The sequence below is a fragment of the Buteo buteo genome, chromosome 16 (genome assembly GCF_964188355.1).
Source record: "Buteo buteo chromosome 16, bButBut1.hap1.1, whole genome shotgun sequence".
NCBI lineage: Eukaryota > Metazoa > Chordata > Aves > Accipitriformes > Accipitridae > Buteo > Buteo buteo.
In genome coordinates, this window is record NC_134186.1 from 30034456 (window position 1) to 30053917 (window position 19462).

The 19462-nt window shown below is 68.5% G+C and overlaps 6 protein-coding genes across 17 annotated transcripts; 5 read left to right on the forward strand and 1 right to left on the reverse strand.

Annotated features, from left to right (window-relative positions):
* Positions 1-6: 6 nt before the first annotated feature.
* On the forward strand, positions 7-4615 carry AGBL2 (AGBL carboxypeptidase 2). 9 transcript variants are annotated; one of them, XM_075048406.1, is made up of 12 exons: positions 7-300; positions 392-520; positions 742-927; positions 1014-1121; positions 1206-1356; positions 1434-2201; positions 2281-2443; positions 2631-2969; positions 3059-3168; positions 3246-3312; positions 3422-3517; positions 3662-4615. In XM_075048406.1, the coding sequence occupies exons 1-12, from the start codon at positions 171-173 to the stop codon at positions 4058-4060; spliced, it is 2646 nt and encodes an 881-aa protein (XP_074904507.1). In that variant the 5' UTR covers positions 7-170; the 3' UTR covers positions 4061-4615. The 9 variants fall into 9 exon arrangements, with proteins under 9 accessions (XP_074904507.1, XP_074904504.1, XP_074904500.1 ...); XM_075048403.1 differs by lacking the exon at positions 7-300 and having other exon boundaries at positions 509-927; positions 2631-2757; positions 2872-2969; positions 3422-3559; XM_075048399.1 differs by lacking the exon at positions 7-300 and having other exon boundaries at positions 509-927; positions 1014-1356; positions 2631-2757; positions 2872-2969; positions 3422-3559.
* A 64-nt stretch (positions 4616-4679) lies between these two features.
* On the forward strand, positions 4680-8296 carry MTCH2 (mitochondrial carrier 2). Its single transcript, XM_075048456.1, has 13 exons — positions 4680-4837; positions 4933-5017; positions 5161-5267; positions 5426-5452; positions 5735-5788; positions 5928-5985; positions 6112-6163; positions 6267-6326; positions 6887-6980; positions 7111-7158; positions 7461-7528; positions 7874-7949; positions 8093-8296. The coding sequence occupies exons 1-13, from the start codon at positions 4751-4753 to the stop codon at positions 8177-8179; spliced, it is 903 nt and encodes a 300-aa protein (XP_074904557.1). The 5' UTR covers positions 4680-4750; the 3' UTR covers positions 8180-8296.
* A 1309-nt stretch (positions 8297-9605) lies between these two features.
* NUDT8 (nudix hydrolase 8) lies at positions 9606-11112 on the forward strand. The gene is made up of 4 exons (XM_075048461.1): positions 9606-9844; positions 9946-10078; positions 10382-10459; positions 10585-11112. The coding sequence occupies exons 1-4, from the start codon at positions 9639-9641 to the stop codon at positions 10837-10839; spliced, it is 672 nt and encodes a 223-aa protein (XP_074904562.1). The 5' UTR covers positions 9606-9638; the 3' UTR covers positions 10840-11112.
* A 444-nt stretch (positions 11113-11556) lies between these two features.
* On the reverse strand, positions 11557-14038 carry NDUFV1 (NADH:ubiquinone oxidoreductase core subunit V1). Its single transcript, XM_075048431.1, has 10 exons — positions 13879-14038; positions 13701-13783; positions 13459-13629; positions 13184-13367; positions 12905-13094; positions 12499-12711; positions 12247-12413; positions 12093-12174; positions 11867-12012; positions 11557-11764 (listed from the first exon to the last, which is right to left on the reverse strand). Exons 1-10 carry the CDS (start codon positions 13930-13932, stop codon positions 11681-11683), a joined length of 1374 nt encoding a protein of 457 aa, XP_074904532.1. The 5' UTR covers positions 13933-14038; the 3' UTR covers positions 11557-11680.
* A 452-nt stretch (positions 14039-14490) lies between these two features.
* On the forward strand, positions 14491-16921 carry CABP2 (calcium binding protein 2). 4 transcript variants are annotated; one of them, XM_075048449.1, is made up of 7 exons: positions 14491-14811; positions 15314-15475; positions 15681-15711; positions 15840-15974; positions 16087-16196; positions 16303-16450; positions 16526-16921. In XM_075048449.1, exons 1-7 carry the CDS (start codon positions 14554-14556, stop codon positions 16549-16551), a joined length of 870 nt encoding a protein of 289 aa, XP_074904550.1. In that variant the 5' UTR covers positions 14491-14553; the 3' UTR covers positions 16552-16921. The 4 variants fall into 4 exon arrangements, with proteins under 4 accessions (XP_074904550.1, XP_074904549.1, XP_074904552.1 ...); XM_075048451.1 differs by lacking the exon at positions 14491-14811 and adding an exon at positions 15097-15225; XM_075048448.1 differs by having other exon boundaries at positions 16303-16921.
* A 1018-nt stretch (positions 16922-17939) lies between these two features.
* Positions 17940-19070, forward strand: CDK2AP2 (cyclin dependent kinase 2 associated protein 2). Its single transcript, XM_075048475.1, has 4 exons — positions 17940-18269; positions 18357-18457; positions 18544-18676; positions 18836-19070. Exons 1-4 carry the CDS (start codon positions 18179-18181, stop codon positions 18901-18903), a joined length of 393 nt encoding a protein of 130 aa, XP_074904576.1. The 5' UTR covers positions 17940-18178; the 3' UTR covers positions 18904-19070.
* The last annotated feature ends 392 nt before the right edge of the window (positions 19071-19462 follow it).

Consider the following 19462-nt stretch of genomic DNA (forward strand, 5'->3'; position numbering starts at 1 on the left):
CTACTCCCCTGGGCGTCTGCCAGGATAAGGAAATCCCTCTGGCTCCTTTCCCAGCTCCACTCTGGGACCGCCCCATCCCTCCCTGCCACTGGCCCGTCGCTCAGCGACCGCGTCCCAGCTCCCTGGCGTTGCCGGGACTGGAGAAGGGTTTTGCCGGACTTCTCGCAGCCATGCAGCCCTCGGGGTGCTCCGCTGCCCGGGTCACGGAGGGAGGACTGGGGGGGTTTGGCGGAGGGCGGGTCCCCGACCCCTACGACAGCTTCATGCGCAGCCACCTGCGCTACTACGGCTACTTCCGAGGTGAGCCATGGCCACGGCGAGGTCCTGGCCGCAGGGACGCGTCCCCTCAGGCCCCCCCAGCCACTTGGGCTGCAGCGGTGCTCTCCCCAAGGCCAGAAGGCGGGCAGGCAGAAGAGCCCCATGTCTCCGGGGGTCCCCTCGGAGCAGCACCCCACCGAGGCAACTGGTACAGGCAGCACTGACCCCAGCTACCTGTGGGGTCCCAGGCAGGAGCCGAGCCGTGAGTGAGACCCCCGCAGCCCCCCCGCAGCCCCCCAGCACTGGGGTCGGTGCTGCCCCAGGGCCTGGAACTGTGTTCTGCCATGGAGGGGGTGCAGTGGGGGGTGGTTTTGGGGGGCATCCCCACCCTCCCAGCCTGGGCTCCTCTTATCTCTGCCGGAGCCGTGTCGTGGAGCCGGCAGCGCACCAGAGCCCCCGCAGCCCCTCCTGGTCCCCTTGCAGCCCCTGGGCTGCTGGAGCCAGCCCCCTCTGCACGGCGCTGGGGCACGCCGCTTCCCTCGGCACGGCACCGTGGGTCCCCGGGGGAGCCACGGGCTCTCTTTGCCCTTCCCTCGGCGCGGGGACCCCTGCCCGCTCCCCGCTGGCCCATCGAGTGCGAAGTCATCAAGGAGACCATCGAGCACATCGGTGAGGGAGCGCTCCGGCCGTTCCCCCCCCTCACCCTGGTGCTGGACCCCTGCTGTGCCCATAGCGCCCATCTGCACCCCCCACAGAGTGGGTGCCCCCTGAACCAGAGCCCTTCTGCCAGCCCACGGGCCCTCACTGGGCCCCAGCTGCCCTCGGTGAGGAGCACGGCACTGTCGTCTACCACCTCAGCCCAGGTAGTGGGGAGCGGGCAGCACCCCGGGGTGCCCCCTTGGTCTCCCCAGGCCCCCATCGCCGTCCCTCCGGGCTTCCCCCCACAGCACCCCGAGGCTCTTGCTTCACCCGCGCTCGGATAGGCGGGGCCCCGGGTCCCCTCTCCTCGCCGGCAGCCCCCTTGGAGGGTCCCCAGGACACCACGCTGGTCTTTGAATCCCGCTTCGAGAGCGGCAACCTCCAGAAAGCCGTCAAGGTGTAAGAGAGGGGCCGGGGGGTGCAGTCATAGCGGCGGTGTGGCCAGGAGCTGGAGTGTGGCCCATCCCACTGTGCAGGGGCCCCTATGAGTACGTGCTGATGCTGCGGCCGGACCTGTACACCGCCAAGCACACCCAGTGGTTCTACTTCCGCGTCCAAAACACCCGGCGAGGCCCTCTCTACCGCTTCACCATCGCCAACATGGCAAAGCCCAAGAGCCTCTACGGCGAGGGCATGCGGCCGCTGTTCTACTCCCAGCGGGATGCCCAGAGCCGCGGTATTGGCTGGCGCCGGATCGGGGCCGACGTCCGCTACTACCGGGGCAGCGGCGGGGAGAAGCCAGCTGCCTTCCACCTCTCCTGGACGGCACGCTTCCCCCATGACGGCGACACCTGCTTCTTCGCCCACTCCTACCCCTACACCTACTCCGACCTGCAGCGCTACCTGTGGGCGCTGGCAGGTGATCCGGTGCGCTCACAGTACTGTGCGGTGCGGGCGCTGTGCCGCAGCCTGGCCGGCAACACCGTGTACCTGCTGACCATCACTAGCCCCACTGGCGCGGCGGCCAAGCGGGCGGTGGTGCTGAGCGCCCGTGCGCACCCCGGGGAGAGCGGCGGCTCCTGGGCCATGCGGGGCTTCCTCGATTTCCTCCTCAGCACCGACGCCGATGCCCAGCTCCTGCGCCGGCTCTTCGTCTTCAAGGTGGTGCCCATGCTCAACCCCGACGGGGTGGTGGTGGGCAACTCCCGCTGTTCCCTGGCGGGCCGCGACCCCAACAGGGCTTACGGGACAGCGCTCTGCGGCTCCTTCCCTGGCGTGTGGCACCTGCGGGCCATGGTCAAGAGGTGAGGTGGGGGTGTGGGGAGCCAGCAGGACGGTGCCGCTTCTGTGGCAGTGCCGGTGACCATATCCTGACGCACGCAGGGTGCTGGCAGAGCGGGAGGTGGTGCTTTACTGCGACTTCCACGGGCACAGCCGGAAGAACAACGTCTTCATGTATGGTTGTGATGGTGGCGGGGCCGAGGCCGGGCTGCGGCTGTGCCAGCGCGTCTTCCCCCTGATGCTGAGCAAAAATGCCCCTGACAAGGTGGGACACTCAGAAGCCATTCTTGGAGCCAGGGAGTGGCGTCCCTGCTGAGCTTTGCGGTGACACCGGATGGCGACGTGGGGAATGCGGCCACCATGCCGCTTCCCGAGGCACTGCCACCGTGTCTCTGCGGGGCTGGAGAGGGGCACACATCCCCCCGCCATGCTGACCCTGGGGCTGGCCCCAGTTCTCCTTCCCTAGCTGCAAGTTCAAGGTGCAGAAGAGTAAAGCGGGGACGGGCAGGGTCGTCATGTGGCGCATGGGTGTCTCTAACAGCTACACCATGGAGGCAGCCTTTGGCGGCTCCACGCTGGGTGAGGGGCCACTGCCGGCCGGGGCTGACGGTGTCGGGTGCGTTGGTGGGCGGGCGGGGTGGTCCCCGGGGTTGGGAAGCTGCCGCTTGTTTCCTTTTCCCCTGTCCTCTCCAGGTGGGAGGAGCTCGCACTTCACCGTGGAGGACCTCAAGTCCCTGGGCTACCACCTCTGCGACACCCTGCTCGACTTCTGTGACCCTGATCCCACCAAGGTGGGCCAGCAACCGCGGCTCAAACCACGGCACCCAGGCCGGTTCTGGCACTGTAGGTGGGTCGTGGTGACGCTGGCTCCATCGCACAGTTCCAGCAGTGCCTGTCGGAGGTGGATGTGCTGCTGCGGCAGCGGCTGGGCTGGGAGCCAGGCTCTGGCGGCAGCTGGAGTGACGTCTCCCCCTCGGAGCTTGAGTCCAGGTACATCCCGGCTGTGCCGTCCCACAGAGCTAGGGCGGTGCCAGCAGGGGCTGCAGGCGGTTGTCTCCCCCACACAGCACCAGCGGCTCTGACAGCTCCGTGTCCGACGGGTCCCTGGCTCACCTCTGTGGCCCAGCCTGGCCAGTGAGTCCCTGGGTGCCGCTGCTTTTGGGGTGGGAGGGATGAAGCGCCGGGGAGGCACAAGGTGTCATGGGGTGCAGACGCCCCAGCACCGCTTTGCCATCTGGTGCAGCTGGAGCAAGGGAGGAGGAAGCGGCTGCGGAGTCGGAGAGCGAGGAATGCCCTGCGCCGGACAAATGCTGTCTACTGGAGCCGTGCCAGCGTCCCGGTGAGCCTGGGCCCACAAGCATGGTCCACCCAGTCCCAGAGGGTACGGTCCTGCAGGGACACTTGTCCCCAGTGCTGTCCCAGACTGGTGCCAGCACCCATGGGGCTCCAAGTGGGTCTGACCCCTCTTCTGTGACCCCCCCAGGCGAGGCTGGGGCCCTCCAGGACCCGCAGGCAGCCGGCTCTCCCCAGCACCCCGACGGGAGGCAGTGTGGCGGGAGAGGAGCCCAGAACCGGCTCCAGCGTGACCTTTCCCAGCGCAGCCAGAGCAGGGGCTGGCCGCCACGCTGCCACGGAAGGATCTCAGCTGGATGGTGGCACAAGCGCGGTGTCGCGCCGTCGGCCGCCGCTGAGCATCCCTCACCCCGGTGTCACCGGTGATTGCTCACAGGATACGGCCCCGGGAGCTGAAACAAAGCCGTCCCGGCGGCGGGGAGGGCAGGCGACCGCTGCCAGCAGGCACAGGGCGCGTCCCCCCCTCACCGCCTGCGGCAGGGCCTCGCCGCCCGCCGCCCCGCGCTGCTGCGCCTGTGCTCGGCATTAAAGGCGGTGCCGCCGCAGCCGTGCCTCTGCGCGGTGTCGCCTGTTTTCATCACGCTGTTCCCCCCGCCCCGGGCGCTCCCCTTTGGCCCCCAGCCCTCTGGCCTGCCCCCAGGCTGCTGGCATCCAGCTCCAGGCCCAGGCCCCACCACCTTGACGTCACCTCAGGCCTCCTCGCCATGACGTCACCTCAGGCCCTGTCACCATGACGTCACCTCAAGCCTCCTTGTCATGACGGTCACCTCAGGCCCCGTCACCATGGTGTCACCTCAGGCCTCCTCGCCATGGTGTTACCTCAGGCCCCGTCACCATGGTGTCACCTCAGGCCTCCTCGCCATGGTGTTACCTCAGGCCCCGTCGCCATGACATCACCTCAGGCCTCCTTGCCATGGCATTACCTCAGGCCCTGTCACCATGACGTCACCTCAGGCCTCCTCCAGGCCGCGGCGAGGCCTCAGGCCCCATCGGTGCCGCAGGCCCCGTTGCCATGGCGACGCCTCAGGCCCCCCACCCCCTCCCGTCGCCACGGTGACACATTCCCCCCCTCCGCCCCTCGTTACCATGGCGACCCGGTGGGGGCCCACCCCCTCTGGCCGGAAGCGGTCGGCGGGCGCGCCGGAAGTACCGGGTAGAGTGGCGGAAGCGGAAGCGGCGGCGGCGGTGTCCTTCTGGGCCGTGACGCCGGGGCGGCACCATGGCGGACGCGGCCTCGCAGGTGCTGCTGGGCTCGGGGCTGACCGTGCTGTCGCAGCCCCTCATGTACGTGAAGGTGCTGGTGCAGGTAAGGGGCGGGGGGGGCTGGGGGGTGGTCGGTAACGGGGAGGGTACCGGGGCCGGTACCGGCGGCACCACCACGGCTGCCTGTCCCCGCCGCAGGTGGGGTACGAGCCGCTGCCGCCCACCCTGGGGAGGAACGTTTTCGGCCGCCAGGTCTACCAGCTGCCCGGTCTCTTTGCTTACGGTAAGTCAGCCCCGGTGGTACGGCACGCACCGCTCCCCCCCTCCCCGCCGTGACCCTCGCCCCGCGGGGACGGTGGTCGAGTGTGTGTGTGGGGGGGTGGGGGGGGTGTCCCCCGCGGCGTGACGCGTCCCCGCTGTCCCCAGCCAAGCACATCGTGAAGGTTGACGGAAGAGCGGGACTCTTCAAGGGACTCACCCCCCGCCTCTGCTCCAGCGCCATCGGCACCGTCGTGCACGGCAAAGTGCTGCAGGTACCGAGGGGGACACGGGGGGGGGACACACATACACGGGGCGGGGGGCTCTGCCACCGGGAGCTGGGGACACGCAGACCCCATGTCTCACTGCTTCGGTGCTGGCAGGGCCTCCCCCGTCCCCCGCAGCTGCACTAACCCTGCCCTTTTCTCCCCAGCGGTACCAGGAGGCCGAGCAGGCTGAGGTAGGTGTGAGGCCGCTTTCCCCGGTGAATCCTCCCTCTCTCCCCCCTTTCTTCCTTCTCTCTTCTTCTCCCTCTCTCCCTCTCTCTTCTTCTCCCATGTGCCCCCGCAGCTGCGGGCAGAGGCAGCCTGCCATCGAGTGCTGCCCCCAGGGAGAAACGTGGGGCCGGGGGGCTGCTGAGCCCACTCTGGGAATGACGACGGGTCCTTTCAGGGGTGGTGGGGAGGGAGCGGTGCCTTTTCTGGGGGTCTGTTCCCCATCTGATGCCTCTTTCCCTCTCTAGCCTGGAGCCAGCAAGAAGGAGCCCGTGTCCTCGCTGGAGCAGGTTCTCAAGGAGGTGAGGAGGAGGAGGAGGAGGGTGCTGGGGTGCGAGAGGGGCTTGGTACAACACCAGCGCCGTTGGGGTCTCTACCTGCTGTGTCCCTGTCACCTGCCCCCCCCCGGCCCCTCCTCCTGACAGCCCATTTCTCCCCCAGACCTCCCGAGAGATGGTCGCTCGCTCTGCTGCCACGCTCATCACCCACCCCTTTCACGGTAGGTGCCCCCCACACCCCGCCACAGCTGGTGTGTGGGCCCAGTGACGGGTGTCTGTCACTCCTGCCACTCTGGAGTGTCCCTGTGCCCCCCCCCGACCCCCACGCTGCCTGTCTCTGCCCGCAGTGATTACCCTGCGCTGCATGGTGCAATTCATCGGCCGGGAGACCAAGTACAGGTACGGGCAGGGGGGGCCGGGGCTGCTGTGGGGGTGGGGGGCTGCCTGCCTGCCCATGGTGTCCCCTCTGACCACGGCGTTCTTCTCTTCCTCCCCGGCCCAGTGGGACGCTAAGCGCTTTCGCCACGATTTACCGAGAAGAGGGTGTCCTGGGCTTCTTTGCGTGAGTGCTGACAACCGGGGTCTCGGCAGTGGCGGGGGGAGCGGGGGTCTCTCCCCAAAATCCCCAAGCCTCGCTTGGGCATCGCTCCTCGCTTCGGTCACGGCGCCGCAGCTCTGCTCTCCCGTCTCGCTGGGCTCGAGAAGCACTCTGCCCTGACCTCAGCCATTGCTGGGGCTCATGGTTTCCCATTCTGCCCTCCCCGGGGGGATTCCTGGCACAGATCCGGCAAGCCCCCGCCTCGTAGCCACCAGCCTTGGGTTGCGCGGGTGACATCCAGTGCCTGGGGACATTAAAACAGAGCAAAAGTGTAGTAACCCTTCCCTGGGAGCACTGGCTGGGGAGGTGTTTTGGGTCCCTCCGGCAGCTCCCCTCCATGCCCGTGTTCTCTCTGAACCATTTGTCCTAACATCCCTGCTCCCAGGGTGGGGAGTTCCCCCTTAACCCGGCAGTTGGGGGGATGGCTACTCCCTCCTGTTCCCGACCAGCTGTTCCCCAGCTCTCCGTGCAGCCGGATCCGGGTCTGCCCCGGGCTCACGTTCCCGCTGCCTCTTCTCTTTCAGCGGCCTCATCCCCCGGCTCCTCGGGGACATCCTTTCGCTCTGGCTCTGCAACATGCTGGCCTACCTCATCAACACGTACGCGCTGGAAAACGGGGTACGGGCTCCGCACCCTGCTCGGGAGGGCCCAGGTTGCATCTAGGGGGACAGTCCAGGGGGGCAGGACCCTGCTTTGGGGTGACAGCGTGGCTCCGTGGGGGTTGAAGGTGCCTTTTCTCCTCCCTCAGGTCTCAACTATGGCTGAGATGAAGAGCTACTCACAGGCAGTCACTGGAGTGAGTACGGCCCGCGCGTACGTCTGTGTGTGTTGGGGGGGGTGTGTACCCCCATGTGTGACGCTGCCCCGGGGAAAGAATGCTCCGCGGAGGAGCCGCATGACCCTGCGTGCCCGTGGGCTTACAACCTTGGCCTTGCCACCATGTAGCCTGGCCCTGCATGGAGCCTGCGGGAAAGAGCTCCCTTCCCCGGGGGGGGCCCTGGGGATCTTTTAGGGCTTGTTCTCCCCACGTGGAGGGAAGCGGGGAGATCCCTGTGGGGGCCGGGGCCCGCTGCTGACCAGCCCTGCTCTCCCTTGCAGTTCTTCGCCAGCATGCTGACCTACCCCTTCGTGCTGGTCTCCAACTTGATGGCTGTTAATAATTGTGGGTGAGTCTGCCGCTAGTTCCTACCCCCTCAGCGAGGGCGAGCCCGCGCCCGGGGGGTGCTGGCATGGGTGACGGCCATGTCCCTCCGCACCAGATTGGTTCCCCAAACTGCCTTTCCAAAGCTCCCAGGTGGCAAAGAGGTTTCAAACTGGCTGTGGGGTCGATCCCTCATTGGTAGCGCTGCGGTTGGGGGGACGTGTGGGGACATGTGGGGAGGGAGCCCGGCTTCGAAAGGACCGTTTTGGGGTTCAGCCCAGCACGGGGCTGCAGAGGGGACGGGTCCTACCCCACTGGCTCAGCCCTGGGTAGAAATAGTTCCTCACGGGTCTTCCTTTCCCTTCCCCAGGCTGGCCGGGGGTCTCCTCCCCTACGCACCCACCTACTCCTCCTGGCTGGACTGCTGGAGCCAGCTGCACAGGGAGGTAAGTGGCCAGAGCCGGGCAGCGCCGGGATGCCGCCCAGCCGTGGCAAGAACTGGGTGGAGCCCTGCGGGGCCTGGGGGTGGACGCAGCGGGGCTTGGGGCAGCCCTGACTTACCCGACGGTGGTCATCTTCCCCCTTCCAGGGCAACATGAGCCGAGGGAACAGCCTGTTTTTCCGCAAGGTGCCCGCAGGGAAGCGATACGTGTGGGAGGAGAGGAGGTTTCGTTGAAGTTGGAGCCAGGAGGGGAGTCGTGAAGCTGATGCTGGGCTCTGGAGGCAAAAAATGATGAGAGAGTGGTGATTTCTATACAGTTTTTTTTAAAATCATTTAATGCTGAGAGATGAAGGCAGATGTGTGAGGGTGTCTGTCGTGGGGCCTTGGGGGGTGGGGCTGGCCGATCTCCAGTGTTTCTTCCCCAGTCCGACCACCCTAGCACTGTCCCTATTATTCCCAATTCTTTACCCGACCCCTTTTTGTCAGCCTGGTGCCCGCCCGGACCCCTGCTGTAGGTAGGCACAGTCAGCCAGGCTGGGTGCTGGATCGGTCCCATGAGACATCGTCACGTCCATCCTGTCCCCACAGGGACCAGTGCCTGTGTCTTGTCTTTAGCCTGAAAGCGTTGGTGTTGCCGTGGCTGCCTGGTAAATCCGCTGGCAGAAATCCTTCTCCCGCTTCCCGTGGTTACGCCCTGGGAACCTTTTCCCAGCTTGGACTCAGTTTGAGGCTGTTTCGACAGAGGAAATTCCCCCATGAGATAATGGTGCCCGGAACCATCACCCCCTTACAAAAACCCGCTTGCTTCAAAAACCAGCTGTACAAGCATCACAGGCGCTTGGGGAGCGACAGCCCCAACAACCCCAGGGGCTGCCCCCAGCCCAGGGGGGTGGATCAGAAGCCATTCATTAACGGCTGGGGATAATTGTGGGGCAGCAGCGTGGGTGGTGGCAGGGCCCTGGGAGGAGCGCGCTGCCCGAAGGGCTCCCCGCCTGTGCCTCAGTTTCCCCATCCTCACTCCCTCTCGGGGCTGTAGTGGCGGGGGCAGCGATCGGATCGATCCCACCATGGGTGTTCCCTGGGTGTTGCAGCACCCGTGGGGGGTGTCACAGCACCCCCAGGCAAGGGGAGACACGCGGCTGGTGACAAGGGGAGGGATGGTGGCACGTGTGCACAGCTGGAGAAGGGGCCGCACAGCTGGATGGAGAGTTGCACACCCAGTGGCAGGGTTGCACAACTGGAGCAGGGCTTGCACAGCTGGCAGGGCTTGTTGCATATGCGGGGGGGGGGGTGCAAAGCTGGGTGGTGGTTGGCACACCCGGTAGAGGTGGTTGCACACAGCGGGGGCGTTGCACGCCCGGCAGGTGAGTTTGCACACCCAGTGGGGGGGGGGGGGTTTGCACACCCAGCAACGGTGGTTGCACGCCTGGTGGTGGGGTCACACACCCAGAAAAGGTGGTCGCACACCCAGCAGGGTGGCTGTACACCTGGCAAAAGTGGTCGCACACCCAGCAGGGCGGTTGCACAACCTGCAAAGGCGGTCGCACACCCGGCGGGGGGTTGCCCAGCCGCCGTCGAAGGGCCGTAAGGCGGCGGCGGGGGGGGGGTGGGTGTTGCCCGGGGGCGGTCCCGGGGGAGGCGGTGCCGTGGGCGGCCGATACCGGCCGCCCTCCCCTCCCTCCGTGCCGCCGCCATGGCGGAGCCGTGCGGGGGGCTCCTGAGCAGCGGCAGCGAGCGGCGGTGCCGGGCGCGGCTGGCGGCGGCGGGGCGGCGGGGGGCGGCGGCGGCGGCGGCGGCGGCGGCGGTGCTGGTGCCGCTGTGCTCGGTGCGCGGCCGCCCCGCGCTGCTCTTCACGTTACGTTCCCGCCGCCTGGGCGGTCCCCACAGCGGTGACGTCAGGTACCGGCGGCGGACGGGGGGGACGGACACCGGGTACCGGGGACACCCCCCCCTCCCCCCCCCCCGTCCGCCTTTTTGACGGTGCCGTTCAATTTTTGTAGTTTTCCCGGGGGGAGGAGGGACCCGGCGGACGGCGACGCGGTGGCGACGGCTTTACGGGAGACGCGGGAGGAGCTGGGGCTGGAGCTGGGACCCCCGAGCGTCTGGGGGCAGCTGCGGCTGCTGCCCGACCGGGTACCGGGGGGACACGGGGATGGGGACGGGGAGGGCGCCGGTGGAGGCGAGGAGGACAGCGGGAGCGGTTGGGGACACCAAGGACGCCGTGGGGTGACAAGGACACAAGGGCAGGGTGGCAGGGACACGGGTGACGGGGGTTCGGGGTGACGGGGCGCTGGCTGTAGGTAAGGGGGGGGGGGGACAGAGACACGATGGGTGTCAGGGTTGGGCGCAAGGAGGGGGTCAAGGCGAGTAGGTGGCACTTTGGGGGGGGGGGTCACCACCCGCCCCTCCCCGGTCCCTTGCTGATGCACCTTCCAGCAGGGACAGATGGTGGCTCCCGTCGTGGCCAACCTGGGGGCCCTGGAGGACTTGACGCTGACCCCCAACCCCGACGAGGTGGGTGACCCCTGCGCCTGTCGCGTCCCCTGCTCGGGGGCGAGCACCCCCGTTCCCCGGCTCCCGCCGGTAACGTCGCGGCAAACGACGCCGGCCACCCCCTTCCTCGCCGCCTGTGCCGTCAGGTGGAAGAGGTCTTCACCCTGCCGCTGGCTCACCTCCTGCGGGAGGAGAACCAAGGCTACACGCATTTCCGCACCGCCGGCCGCTACAGCTACACCCTGCCCGTCTTCCTCAATGGCCCTCACAAGGTCTGGGGGCTGACGGCCATCATCACCGAGCTGACCCTGGAGCTGCTGGCACCCGACCGCTACCGTCGGAAGACCCACGTGTTGGCCCGCAGACCCTCGGGACGGCCCCCCGAAGGGAGCTCGGCCTGACACCGGAGGGGAAAGGGTGACCCCCTGGGTGCCAGGGTGGTGATTTTGGGGGGAGGGGAACGGGATGGGGGGGGCTGCGTGTACAGGCGGAGCTCTCCCTGTGCCTCAGTTGTGCGGCTTCTTTCATCTGCACACGGGGATGGGTGGGAGGTGGCTGCCATGGGGAAATGGCAACACCCCCCCCGCCCCCAACACTCCATCGGTGCTACCACCCACCGCGCTCCCCGCGGCTGATATCACACACTGTGATTTAGTAAAAAGCCATGTTTGGAACCGCTTGCGCCACGGCCTGTAAGTCAGGGAGCGCGGCTGGCCCTCAGTGCCAGCACCACGGGGGGTCGGGGGGGGGATGACAGCTGTCCCCCTGGCACTAGTACAGGCAGGAGCTGCCCTGGTGCCACCGGGTGGCAGGGAGGGCAGGGTCCCCAAGGAGGGACACGTGGCTGTGTAAATACCCCGGCTGCTTGGTGCTGCCCCACAACCATCGACTTTCCCCTTGGCCAGTCCCAGAGAGGGAACGTGGAGTCTCATGGAAAGCCAGGATCTTCCCTCTGGGGGTATCCAGATCCTGGCTGCGTGATCCCACTGATCCCTGGGGATCCCCTGCTCCAGGGGAGGCAGGACCCAGAGCCCCCCAACAGTCCCTTCCCACTATTTTATGCCCAAACCACCAGCAAAGAGAGAAGCCTGTGAGCGCAGCAGCGTTTATCGAGGACCCCTCAACACAGCCCCACAAACAGCTGTCAGAAGCCCCCCACCCCCAAGAAGTGCCCCACCACCACCCCAGGCAGGAAAGGGCAGGGTCACCGCTGCCGGCAGCCCCTGCTCCACCGCTGGCTCCTTACGCCGATGCCGCTCGGGCTTTGGCCTCCCCGTAGCGCCGCATCCTCTCCTCCAGCTCGGGTCGGAAGTGGCGGATGAGACCCTACACAGAGCAAACGAGATGGGTTAATGGAGCAGGGAAAAGCTGCTGCCCGCCCCTGACGCTGCTCCCGGCCCCGAATCCGCCACCCCCCCCACCCCACACCTGCACGGGCCAGGCTGCGCCGTCGCCCAGGGCGCAGATGGTGTGGCCCTCAATCTGCTTGCTGATCTCCCACAGCGCGTCAATCTCGGCCACCTGCGCATTGCCCTGCACGAACCGCGCCATGACCTTGTTCATCCAGTCGACACCTGCGGGGATGGGAAGGCTGTGAGGGGCCCGTGGCGTGGCGCCTACCCCACCCCATAGCCCCCTGGCCCCCCCTGCTCACCTTCCCGGCATGGGGTGCACTGCCCACAGCTCTCGTGCTTGTAAAACTCGATGAGGCGAGCAATCGCTTTAACGACGTCGGTCTGGGGAGGGAGGGGAGGGTGAGGGCCCCGCTGCAGCACGGGTGAGGCCGGGGAGGGGGGCTCGTCCCTTACCGATTTGTCCATGACGATGACGGCGGCTGTGCCGAGCCCGCTCTGCGCCTGCACCAGGGAATCGAAGTCCATCAGCACGGTCTCGCACACTGACTTGGGGAGCAGCGGTGTGGAGGAACCCCCCGGGATGACAGCCAGCAGGTTGTCCCAGCCCCCGCGGACACCCCCTGCCAGAGAGGGGGGGACAGGACAGGCTGAGCCGGGCCCGGCGCCGGCCCGGTGCAGTTTGGCAGGGCGGCCCACGGTGCTTACCGGCATGCTTCTCGATGAGCTCCTTCAGAGGCACCGACATCTCCTCCTCCACGGTGCAGGGGTTGTTGACGTGACCCGAGATGTTGAAGAGTTTCGTCCCCGAGTTGCGCTCCCGCCCAAAGCTGGCAAACCAGGCGCCCCCGCGCCGGCAGATGGTGGGGGCCACGGCCACTGTCTCCACGTTGGCCACCGTGGTGGGGCAGCCGAAAACACCTGGAAGCAGCGAGAGCTCTCAATGGCTGCCTCGTCCCTGCAGCAGGATGGTGGCCTGGGGACCACTTGGTTCTGTCTGATCGCCACCATTTTGTCCCGCTCTGGAGTGGCAACTAGATATCGAGGCTGGTGCCACCAAAAGCCACGCGAGCTGGTTGTGACGGGAGCAAAGCGGGGAGGGCTGGGGACATACCCACATCAGCGGGGAAGGGGGGCTTCAGGCGCGGCTTGCCCTGCTTGCCCTCGATGGACTCGATCAGCGCCGTCTCCTCCCCGCAGATGTAGGCTCCGGCACCCCTCACCACGAAGACATCGAAGGCGTACCCCGAGCCGCAGGCGTCCTGTCCCAGCAGCCCGGCTTCGTAGGCTTCCCGGATGGCCACCTGCGATGGTGGGAGAGATGGATGGGTCTGGGGGCTTCCCCCCTCCCCGCCAATGGGGTGTCCCCAAACCCTGTCCCCGTGCCGCTCACCTGTAGGTTGGAGGCTTCGTTGTAGAACTCGCCGCGGATGTAGATGTAGGCGGCGCGGGCGCCCATGGCGCGTCCCGCCACCAGGCAGCCCTCCACCAGCTTGTGGGGGTCGTGGCGCATGATCTCCCGGTCCTTACAGGTGCCCGGCTCCCCCTCATCCGCGTTCACCACCAGGTACTTGGGCCTGGCGGGGGTGGGGGGGGGCGAGCGTTGTCAGGGCCGCGCTCCCCACCGGGAGGGAGCCGCGGCGGTGCCGGTGCCGGTACGGATCTCACCTGCCGTCCGGGGGCTTGTTCATGAAGCTCCACTTGAGGCCGGTGGGGAAACCGGCGCCGCCGCGACCCCGCAGCCCCGAGGTCTTGATCTCACCGAGGATCCAGTCCACCCCCTTGAGCAGGATCTCCTTCGTCTTGTACCAGTCGCCGCGGCGCAGGGCCCCCTGCAGCCTGCGGGCACGGTCGGTGGCACCGGGACGGGACGCACCGGGATCCCCCCCCCCCACCACCCCGGTACTCACCTCCAGTCGTGCCGCCCGTAGAGGTTGGTGAAGATCCGGTCCTCGTCCCGCAGCGACCCGAACTGCGTCTTCTTGGGCGCCGTCTGCGGGTGGGACACACACGCACGGACTCAGCACCGGTAATAACGGTACCGGCGGGATCGCCCCCCCCCGCCGCCATCTCCCCATCCCCGCTCACCGAGAAGGAGGCGGCGGGCAGGCGCCGCAGCGCTAGGAGCTGCCGGGCGGCCATGGCGGGGCGGACACCGGCACCGGGACCACCGGGACCGGGACCACCGTCACCTTCAGGCGCCCCCGCAGCGTCGCGCCGGCGGTGACGTCAGCGGCGCGGCGCTGCGCATAACGCCAGCGGGCGGGGCCGCAGCGGGGGAGGAGGCGTGGCCGCAGGGCAGCGGGGGCGTGGTCACACACGGGGGCGTGGGCACGCGGGAGGGAGGGGGCGTGGCCTCCCGGCAGGGGGCGTGGCTAGGCTGGCGCCGCGCCCGCGCTGCCACGTGCCCCGCGCCCGGGCGCGGGTCGGGTTTCGGTAGCTGAAACCGGAGGCCCCCGGTTCCCCCCCTCCCCCCCCCCCCGCCGCCTCCCCGGGTTTCCCCGCTCTCCCCCCGTCCTCCCAGCATCCCGGGGGGGGCTGCACAGCGCCGTTCCCCCCTCCCAATGCCGTTTGGGGGCACGTTTGGGGCCACGTTTCCCGCCCCCCCCCTTCCCCAATGCCGCTGGTGGCCTCGTCCCGGCGAAGCACCGGGGGGCCGGGGCGACCGCCGGGGCTCGGGGGATCCGGTTTCCCTCCCGCCTGGCCCCGGGGGGTGGGGGAAGAGATAACGGGGAGCGGCGGTGAGACGGGGCGGCAGGCGGAATGTTCTTCCTCTTCCGTGGGCCCCAGCGGAGGGGTACCGGCAGCCCCGCGCCCCCCACCTGCCGGGGTGCCTCCCGCCCCCACGGTCCCGGCAAACGGGGCGGCCGCTGCCTCCGCCCGGCCCCACGGCTCGGGGGGCATGGGGGACCCAGCACCGCCGGTACCCCGGGTCGGCCCAGCCAAGGCAGAGTGTCCCCCACGGAGCGTCGGTGGGCTGGCGAGGACCCGGGGCACCAGCCGCCCCCCGCTTTCGGGCAGGTAACCGGTGGCAGGGGAGAGGGCTGGGGTATGGCTGGGCACCGGAGGGAGGGAGGGGGCCCTGAGTGCCCCCACGGGGAGGCTGGGGAACCGGGGAACAGCTGGGCGGCTCCCCACATCTGGAGCAGGGCGGCCGAGCGGGGAATAATCCGGGGGATTATGTGTGTGCGCGGGCGCGGCGCACCCCCCCCCCCCCGCCTGCCCTGCATATCCCCAGATATTCCATAAAAACCTCAAATCCCCACGCAGCCACGGCCGCTATCACACCCGCCCTGGCCCCGGCTCACCCCGGCGGGGTGGCAGCCCCCAGGACTGCGCCAGCCGGCCCCCCGGGGCCAGGCATGCCCTGCGGCGTGGGGGCAGCCCCCAGCCATGGGCAACTGCACCAAGACCCCTGAGCGGAGGCTCCCTAAGGTAAGGCTGGCCCCGGGGGCAGGAGGAGGGGGGGGGACCCCTGGCTCGGCCCCCCCCGCCTCGCCGCTGACGCCCGCTCTGCCCGCAGGATGGGAAGCCACGCTCCGGTCCCCCGGTCCCCGGCGCCGGTGACCCCGAGGAAGCGGCGGAGGCGGCGCAGTCTCCACCGCTGCAGAATTATTCGGTGCTGCAGGGGCTGGTGGGGCCGGCCTGCATCTTTCTGCGGCAAAGCATCGCCATCACCCAGCTGGTAGGCGCCCGCCCCCTCCCCGCGCACCACACGCGCCTGCCGCACCGGGCACTACGTTGGCGCCTGCCGCACCGGGCACTACGTTGGCGGCTGCGCCCCGCCGTCGCCCACGAGCCAGTGGCGGGATTTAAGGCAGGATTCCTGGATGGGGGATCCGTGGGAGAAGGATCCCTCCTTTTGACTCTCCCCGCTTTCTCTTTCCCAGGACCGAGAGCTGCGGCCCGAAGAGATCGAAGGTGAGGTGCTGCGCCCCGAGGGGACGGGGACGGTCTTCGCCCTGGTTGGGAGCTCCCCCGGCTGCAGCGGGGCGACGGGCGGGTGGGAGCGGGCAGCGGTGCCGGCGGTGACGCCGTGCTGCCCTCAGAGCTGAAGCAGGCCTTCCGGGAGTTCGACAAGGACCGCGACGGGTACATCAGCTACAAGGACCTGGGCGAGTGCATGAGGACCATGGGCTACATGCCCACCGAGATGGAGCTCATCGAGCTGTCCCAGCAGATCAGTACGTGGCGGGGCACGGGGGGGGGCCCCCTCCGCCCTGCCGGCAGCCGGGCTTGCCCCCGGCGATCCCTGCCTCCTCACCCCCCGGTGACACCCCTCCCTTCTCCTCGCAGCCGGGGGCAAGGTGGATTTTGATGATTTCGTGGAGCTGATGGGCCCCAAGATGCTGGCGGAGACGGCAGACATGATCGGGATCAAGGAGCTGCGCGACGCCTTCCGTGAGGTGAGGGGACAGGGATCGGGGCAGGGGGGACAGCCCGGGCGCGGGCAGGCTGGCAAGCCGCCGGCACGCCGAGGGCGACCATCGCCGACGGGCGCTTGCCGTGCAGTTCGACACCAACGGGGACGGGCAGATCAGCATGGCAGAGCTGCGGGAGGCCATGCGCAAGCTGCTGGGGCAGCAGCTCAACTACCGGGAGGTGGACGAGATCCTCAAGGACGTGGATCTCAATGGGGACGGCCTGGTGGACTTCGAAGGTAGGAGCCGGGGAGGGGGCTGGGAATATCCCCAGGAATATTTGGGATGTTCTGTACGTATTCTCCTGCTGGCAGAGTTCGTGCGGATGATGTCGCGCTGAGGGCAGCGTGTGCCAACACGGGACCCGAGCCCCCGCCGTGCCTTACAGAAGAGGAGGGGGCTGCGGAAGAGAAGCCCGGCTCCGGCTGCTGCGGCTGGGGCCGTGCCGGTGTGAGCACGGCACCTGGGGCAAAGCCCTCGCTTCTTTGGCGCCGGAGGTGCTCAGACTCAACCTGCCCGGCCGCTGAAGTCCAACCGCGGCGTGGGGCGCCGGGGCCGACGCCGGACCCTTTTTTGGCACAGACTCGGCCGGGCTTTGGCCGCTTTCACCCTGATCTCCGCTCTCTCCTGCTCCCCGCTCCACAGCATCCCCGACCTCACCCCAGCTGCTGTTCCCCAAAACCCAAACGTGCCGGCCCCCTGCCCTCCCGCTGCACCCCAACTCTGCCGGTTCATCCCTCCAGCCTTCGTTTTGACCCCCGTACCCAACGCTGAGCCCCTCAACCTTGACCCCGCTCCCTCCGTGCCATGATTTAAGGCTGACCTTACGGCGTCACCCCGACGCCTGTCCCCCCGTTACCGCCGTTTGGGCTCAGACTTACCCCGGACCCTGCTCTGTCCTGCCCCGTGCCGGTGAGGCATCCCTCCGTTTTCGGGGCCGGCGTGGACCCTCACGGTACGTTCCGTCCGACCCCCGGCGCAGGGGAAGCTCCTCGGGGCTTCGACACCCCGGCCAGGACATCCTTGAGGAAAGAAGCCGGGAATAAAGCGTTCGCCTTCTCCCCCACCTCCCTGGGAGCACGGGTGGGAAGGGGAGAGGCACGCTGCAGTTTGGGGTAATTTTTGCACCTCCGAGTTAAGGAAATCTGCTGCTTCCGAGTTTGGGGGGGAGGGGGGTGTGTCTGAACAAATGTATTAATTTTTTCAATCCTTGCCCTTTTGAAATGAAACATTCTCTCTGCGGAGTTTTGTTTGTCTTTACGTTCAGTTTAAACAGCACTCGCTCGCTCCACGGTTGTCCCGTGTGTCCCGTCCCCCCCCCCCGGGTACAACCCCTCTCCCGGGCAGCAGGACCCCCCCACACACACCGACTGCCCCCCCGAGAGGCGGGCCGGGGCAGTCGTCGACCCCCGGGACGGCCCTGCCCGACCCTCCCCAGGCTGCCGGGACCCCCGGGGCACCCCCTCACCTGCGCAGGTCCCGGGGACATATTTTGGGGGGGGGGGGGAGGGCCACAGGGTCCCCCCCGGTGCCGCGGTTCTCCTCAGCGGGGCCGGTACCGGGGGTCGCTCCCCCCTGAGGGGATGAGGCGCGCGGGGGGGGGAGAAAGGGGCGGGGCCGACGCCGCGTGTCTCCACGGTGACCGGTGGGGGTGGGGGGGGTGAGAGGCGGGCGCGGCGGCGCGATGACGTCGGCGCGGTGGCGTCATCACGGCGAGCGGCGGTGCCGGTGGCGGGCAGGCGGGGGGGGGGGGGGTGGCCGGGTCAGGTCGGGCCAGGCCAGGCCGAGGCGGAGCCGCCGTCCGCCGCCCCGTTTGGTTCCCCGGATCGGAGCTCGTGTTTCCGCGTGTGGCCGTCACGGGAGTTGTGAGCGGCGGCCGGCCGTCGGTAACCAACCGGTGGGGCTGAGCGTGGTGGGGGGGGAAGGCCGCCCACCGACCCCCCTGAACGGCTGGGCGGCCGTCGGGGATGTCCTACAAGCCTATCGCTCCCGCCCCTGCTACCCCCGGAGCCGCCAGCGCCAGCCCTGCCCCACCGGGGCCCGGGGCACCACCCGCCGGTGAGTGTGTACCCCCCCGGTAACGGCGGGGGGAAGGAAGGGAGGGAGGGGGGGGGGAGGCAGCCGTTAACCCTCCGTTTCTCGCAGCCACGAGTGTCCCGTCGCCCTCCGGCTCCGTCCCCGGTGCCGCCGCCCCTTTCCGGCCCCTCTTCAATGACTTCGGGCCGCCGTCCATGGGCTACGTGCAGGTGAGAGGCGGGGGGGGGGGGCGGTGAAACCGGGACCGGGGTTGTTGGGGGCAGCTCTCAACCCTTCTGTATTCCCCCCCCCCCAGGCAATGAAGCCCCCCGGGGCTCAGGGGTCGCAGAGCACCTACACCGACCTGCTCTCCGTCATCGAGGAGATGGGGAAGGAGATCCGGCCCACCTACGCCGGCAGCAAGAGTGCCATGGAGCGGCTGAAGCGGGGTAGGGGCGACGGGGGGGGGACGACACACACACATACCCACCGGCTGACCCCCGGTCCTGCTTGCCCGGGGGTCCCCCTGCCCGGTGTGTTGGTGGTGGGAATTGGGGGACACACACACGGGAGACTGATGTGGGGTGTCTTTCTGCTTCTCCCCGCAGGCATCATCCACGCCCGGGCGCTGGTCAGGGAGTGCTTGGCAGAGACAGAGCGAAACGCCCGCACGTAACGGCTGCTGACACCCGGGACCCCCCCCCCCTTTCCCTCCCCGGGACCCCCCACCCCCCGGTGTCCCTGCCCTGCTGGTGGTGGCGGGGCTGCCGTGCTGCCTGTGCCCCCCCCCCCGCCCTGGCACTCTCTTTATAAATGCGTGTTTTTATAAATAAAGGATGTGGTTGGGATTCTGCCTCGGGGGGGGCTGGCTGTGGGGACAGGGGGACACAGGGAGTGCCGCGGGGGGGTGGGGGGGGGTGTCAGTGGCCTGGGGGCTGCAGCCGGTGCTGGGGGCACCGGAGAAGAGCTCAGAGCTGCACTGGGGGGGGTCCTAGAGCTGTGCCCGGGCAGAGGGGTGCAGGAATGAGCAAAACCTTCTTCTAACACTTAAAAAAAGGGGACTTTTTTTTAATAAAAGCCCCATTTTTCCCGAGCCCGGTGGTGGCGGTGACCCTACCCGGGGCTTGGGGGGGAGGGAAGGGGGGGGCCGGTACCGGCACACGCGGAGTGCCCGTGCAGCGGCGCTCGCTGCCTTCCTGTCTCTGACGTCACGCGCCGCCCCCCCCCACCCCCCC

Coding starts and splice junctions, on each gene's coding strand:
- CDK2AP2 (XM_075048475.1), top strand. CDS start 18,179: ATGTCCTACAAGCCTATCGCTCCCGCCCCTGCTACCCCCGGAGCCGCC. Junction 18,270..18,356: donor GCCCGGGGCACCACCCGCCG/GTGAGTGTGTAC, acceptor CGTTTCTCGCAG/CCACGAGTGTCCCGTCGCCC. Junction 18,677..18,835: donor CATGGAGCGGCTGAAGCGGG/GTAGGGGCGACG, acceptor TTCTCCCCGCAG/GCATCATCCACGCCCGGGCG.
- NUDT8 (XM_075048461.1), top strand. CDS start 9,639: ATGGCGGAGCCGTGCGGGGGGCTCCTGAGCAGCGGCAGCGAGCGGCGG. Junction 9,845..9,945: donor CCCCACAGCGGTGACGTCAG/GTACCGGCGGCG, acceptor CAATTTTTGTAG/TTTTCCCGGGGGGAGGAGGG. Junction 10,079..10,381: donor TGCGGCTGCTGCCCGACCGG/GTACCGGGGGGA, acceptor TGCACCTTCCAG/CAGGGACAGATGGTGGCTCC.
- NDUFV1 (XM_075048431.1), bottom strand. CDS start 13,932: ATGGCCGCCCGGCAGCTCCTAGCGCTGCGGCGCCTGCCCGCCGCCTCC. Junction 13,368..13,458: donor AACAAGCCCCCGGACGGCAG/GTGAGATCCGTA, acceptor CACCCCCGCCAG/GCCCAAGTACCTGGTGGTGA. Junction 12,414..12,498: donor GCTCATCGAGAAGCATGCCG/GTAAGCACCGTG, acceptor CCTCTCTGGCAG/GGGGTGTCCGCGGGGGCTGG.
- MTCH2 (XM_075048456.1), top strand. CDS start 4,751: ATGGCGGACGCGGCCTCGCAGGTGCTGCTGGGCTCGGGGCTGACCGTG. Junction 6,327..6,886: donor GGTGTCCTGGGCTTCTTTGC/GTGAGTGCTGAC, acceptor CTTCTCTTTCAG/CGGCCTCATCCCCCGGCTCC. Junction 6,981..7,110: donor CGTACGCGCTGGAAAACGGG/GTACGGGCTCCG, acceptor CTCCTCCCTCAG/GTCTCAACTATGGCTGAGAT.
- CABP2 (XM_075048448.1), top strand. CDS start 14,554: ATGTTCTTCCTCTTCCGTGGGCCCCAGCGGAGGGGTACCGGCAGCCCC. Junction 14,812..15,313: donor CGCCCCCCGCTTTCGGGCAG/GTAACCGGTGGC, acceptor CTCTGCCCGCAG/GATGGGAAGCCACGCTCCGG. Junction 16,197..16,302: donor TGCGCGACGCCTTCCGTGAG/GTGAGGGGACAG, acceptor CTTGCCGTGCAG/TTCGACACCAACGGGGACGG.
- AGBL2 (XM_075048397.1), top strand. CDS start 603: ATGGAGGGGGTGCAGTGGGGGGTGGTTTTGGGGGGCATCCCCACCCTC. Junction 928..1,013: donor GGAGACCATCGAGCACATCG/GTGAGGGAGCGC, acceptor CACCCCCCACAG/AGTGGGTGCCCCCTGAACCA. Junction 2,970..3,058: donor GTGACCCTGATCCCACCAAG/GTGGGCCAGCAA, acceptor TCCATCGCACAG/TTCCAGCAGTGCCTGTCGGA.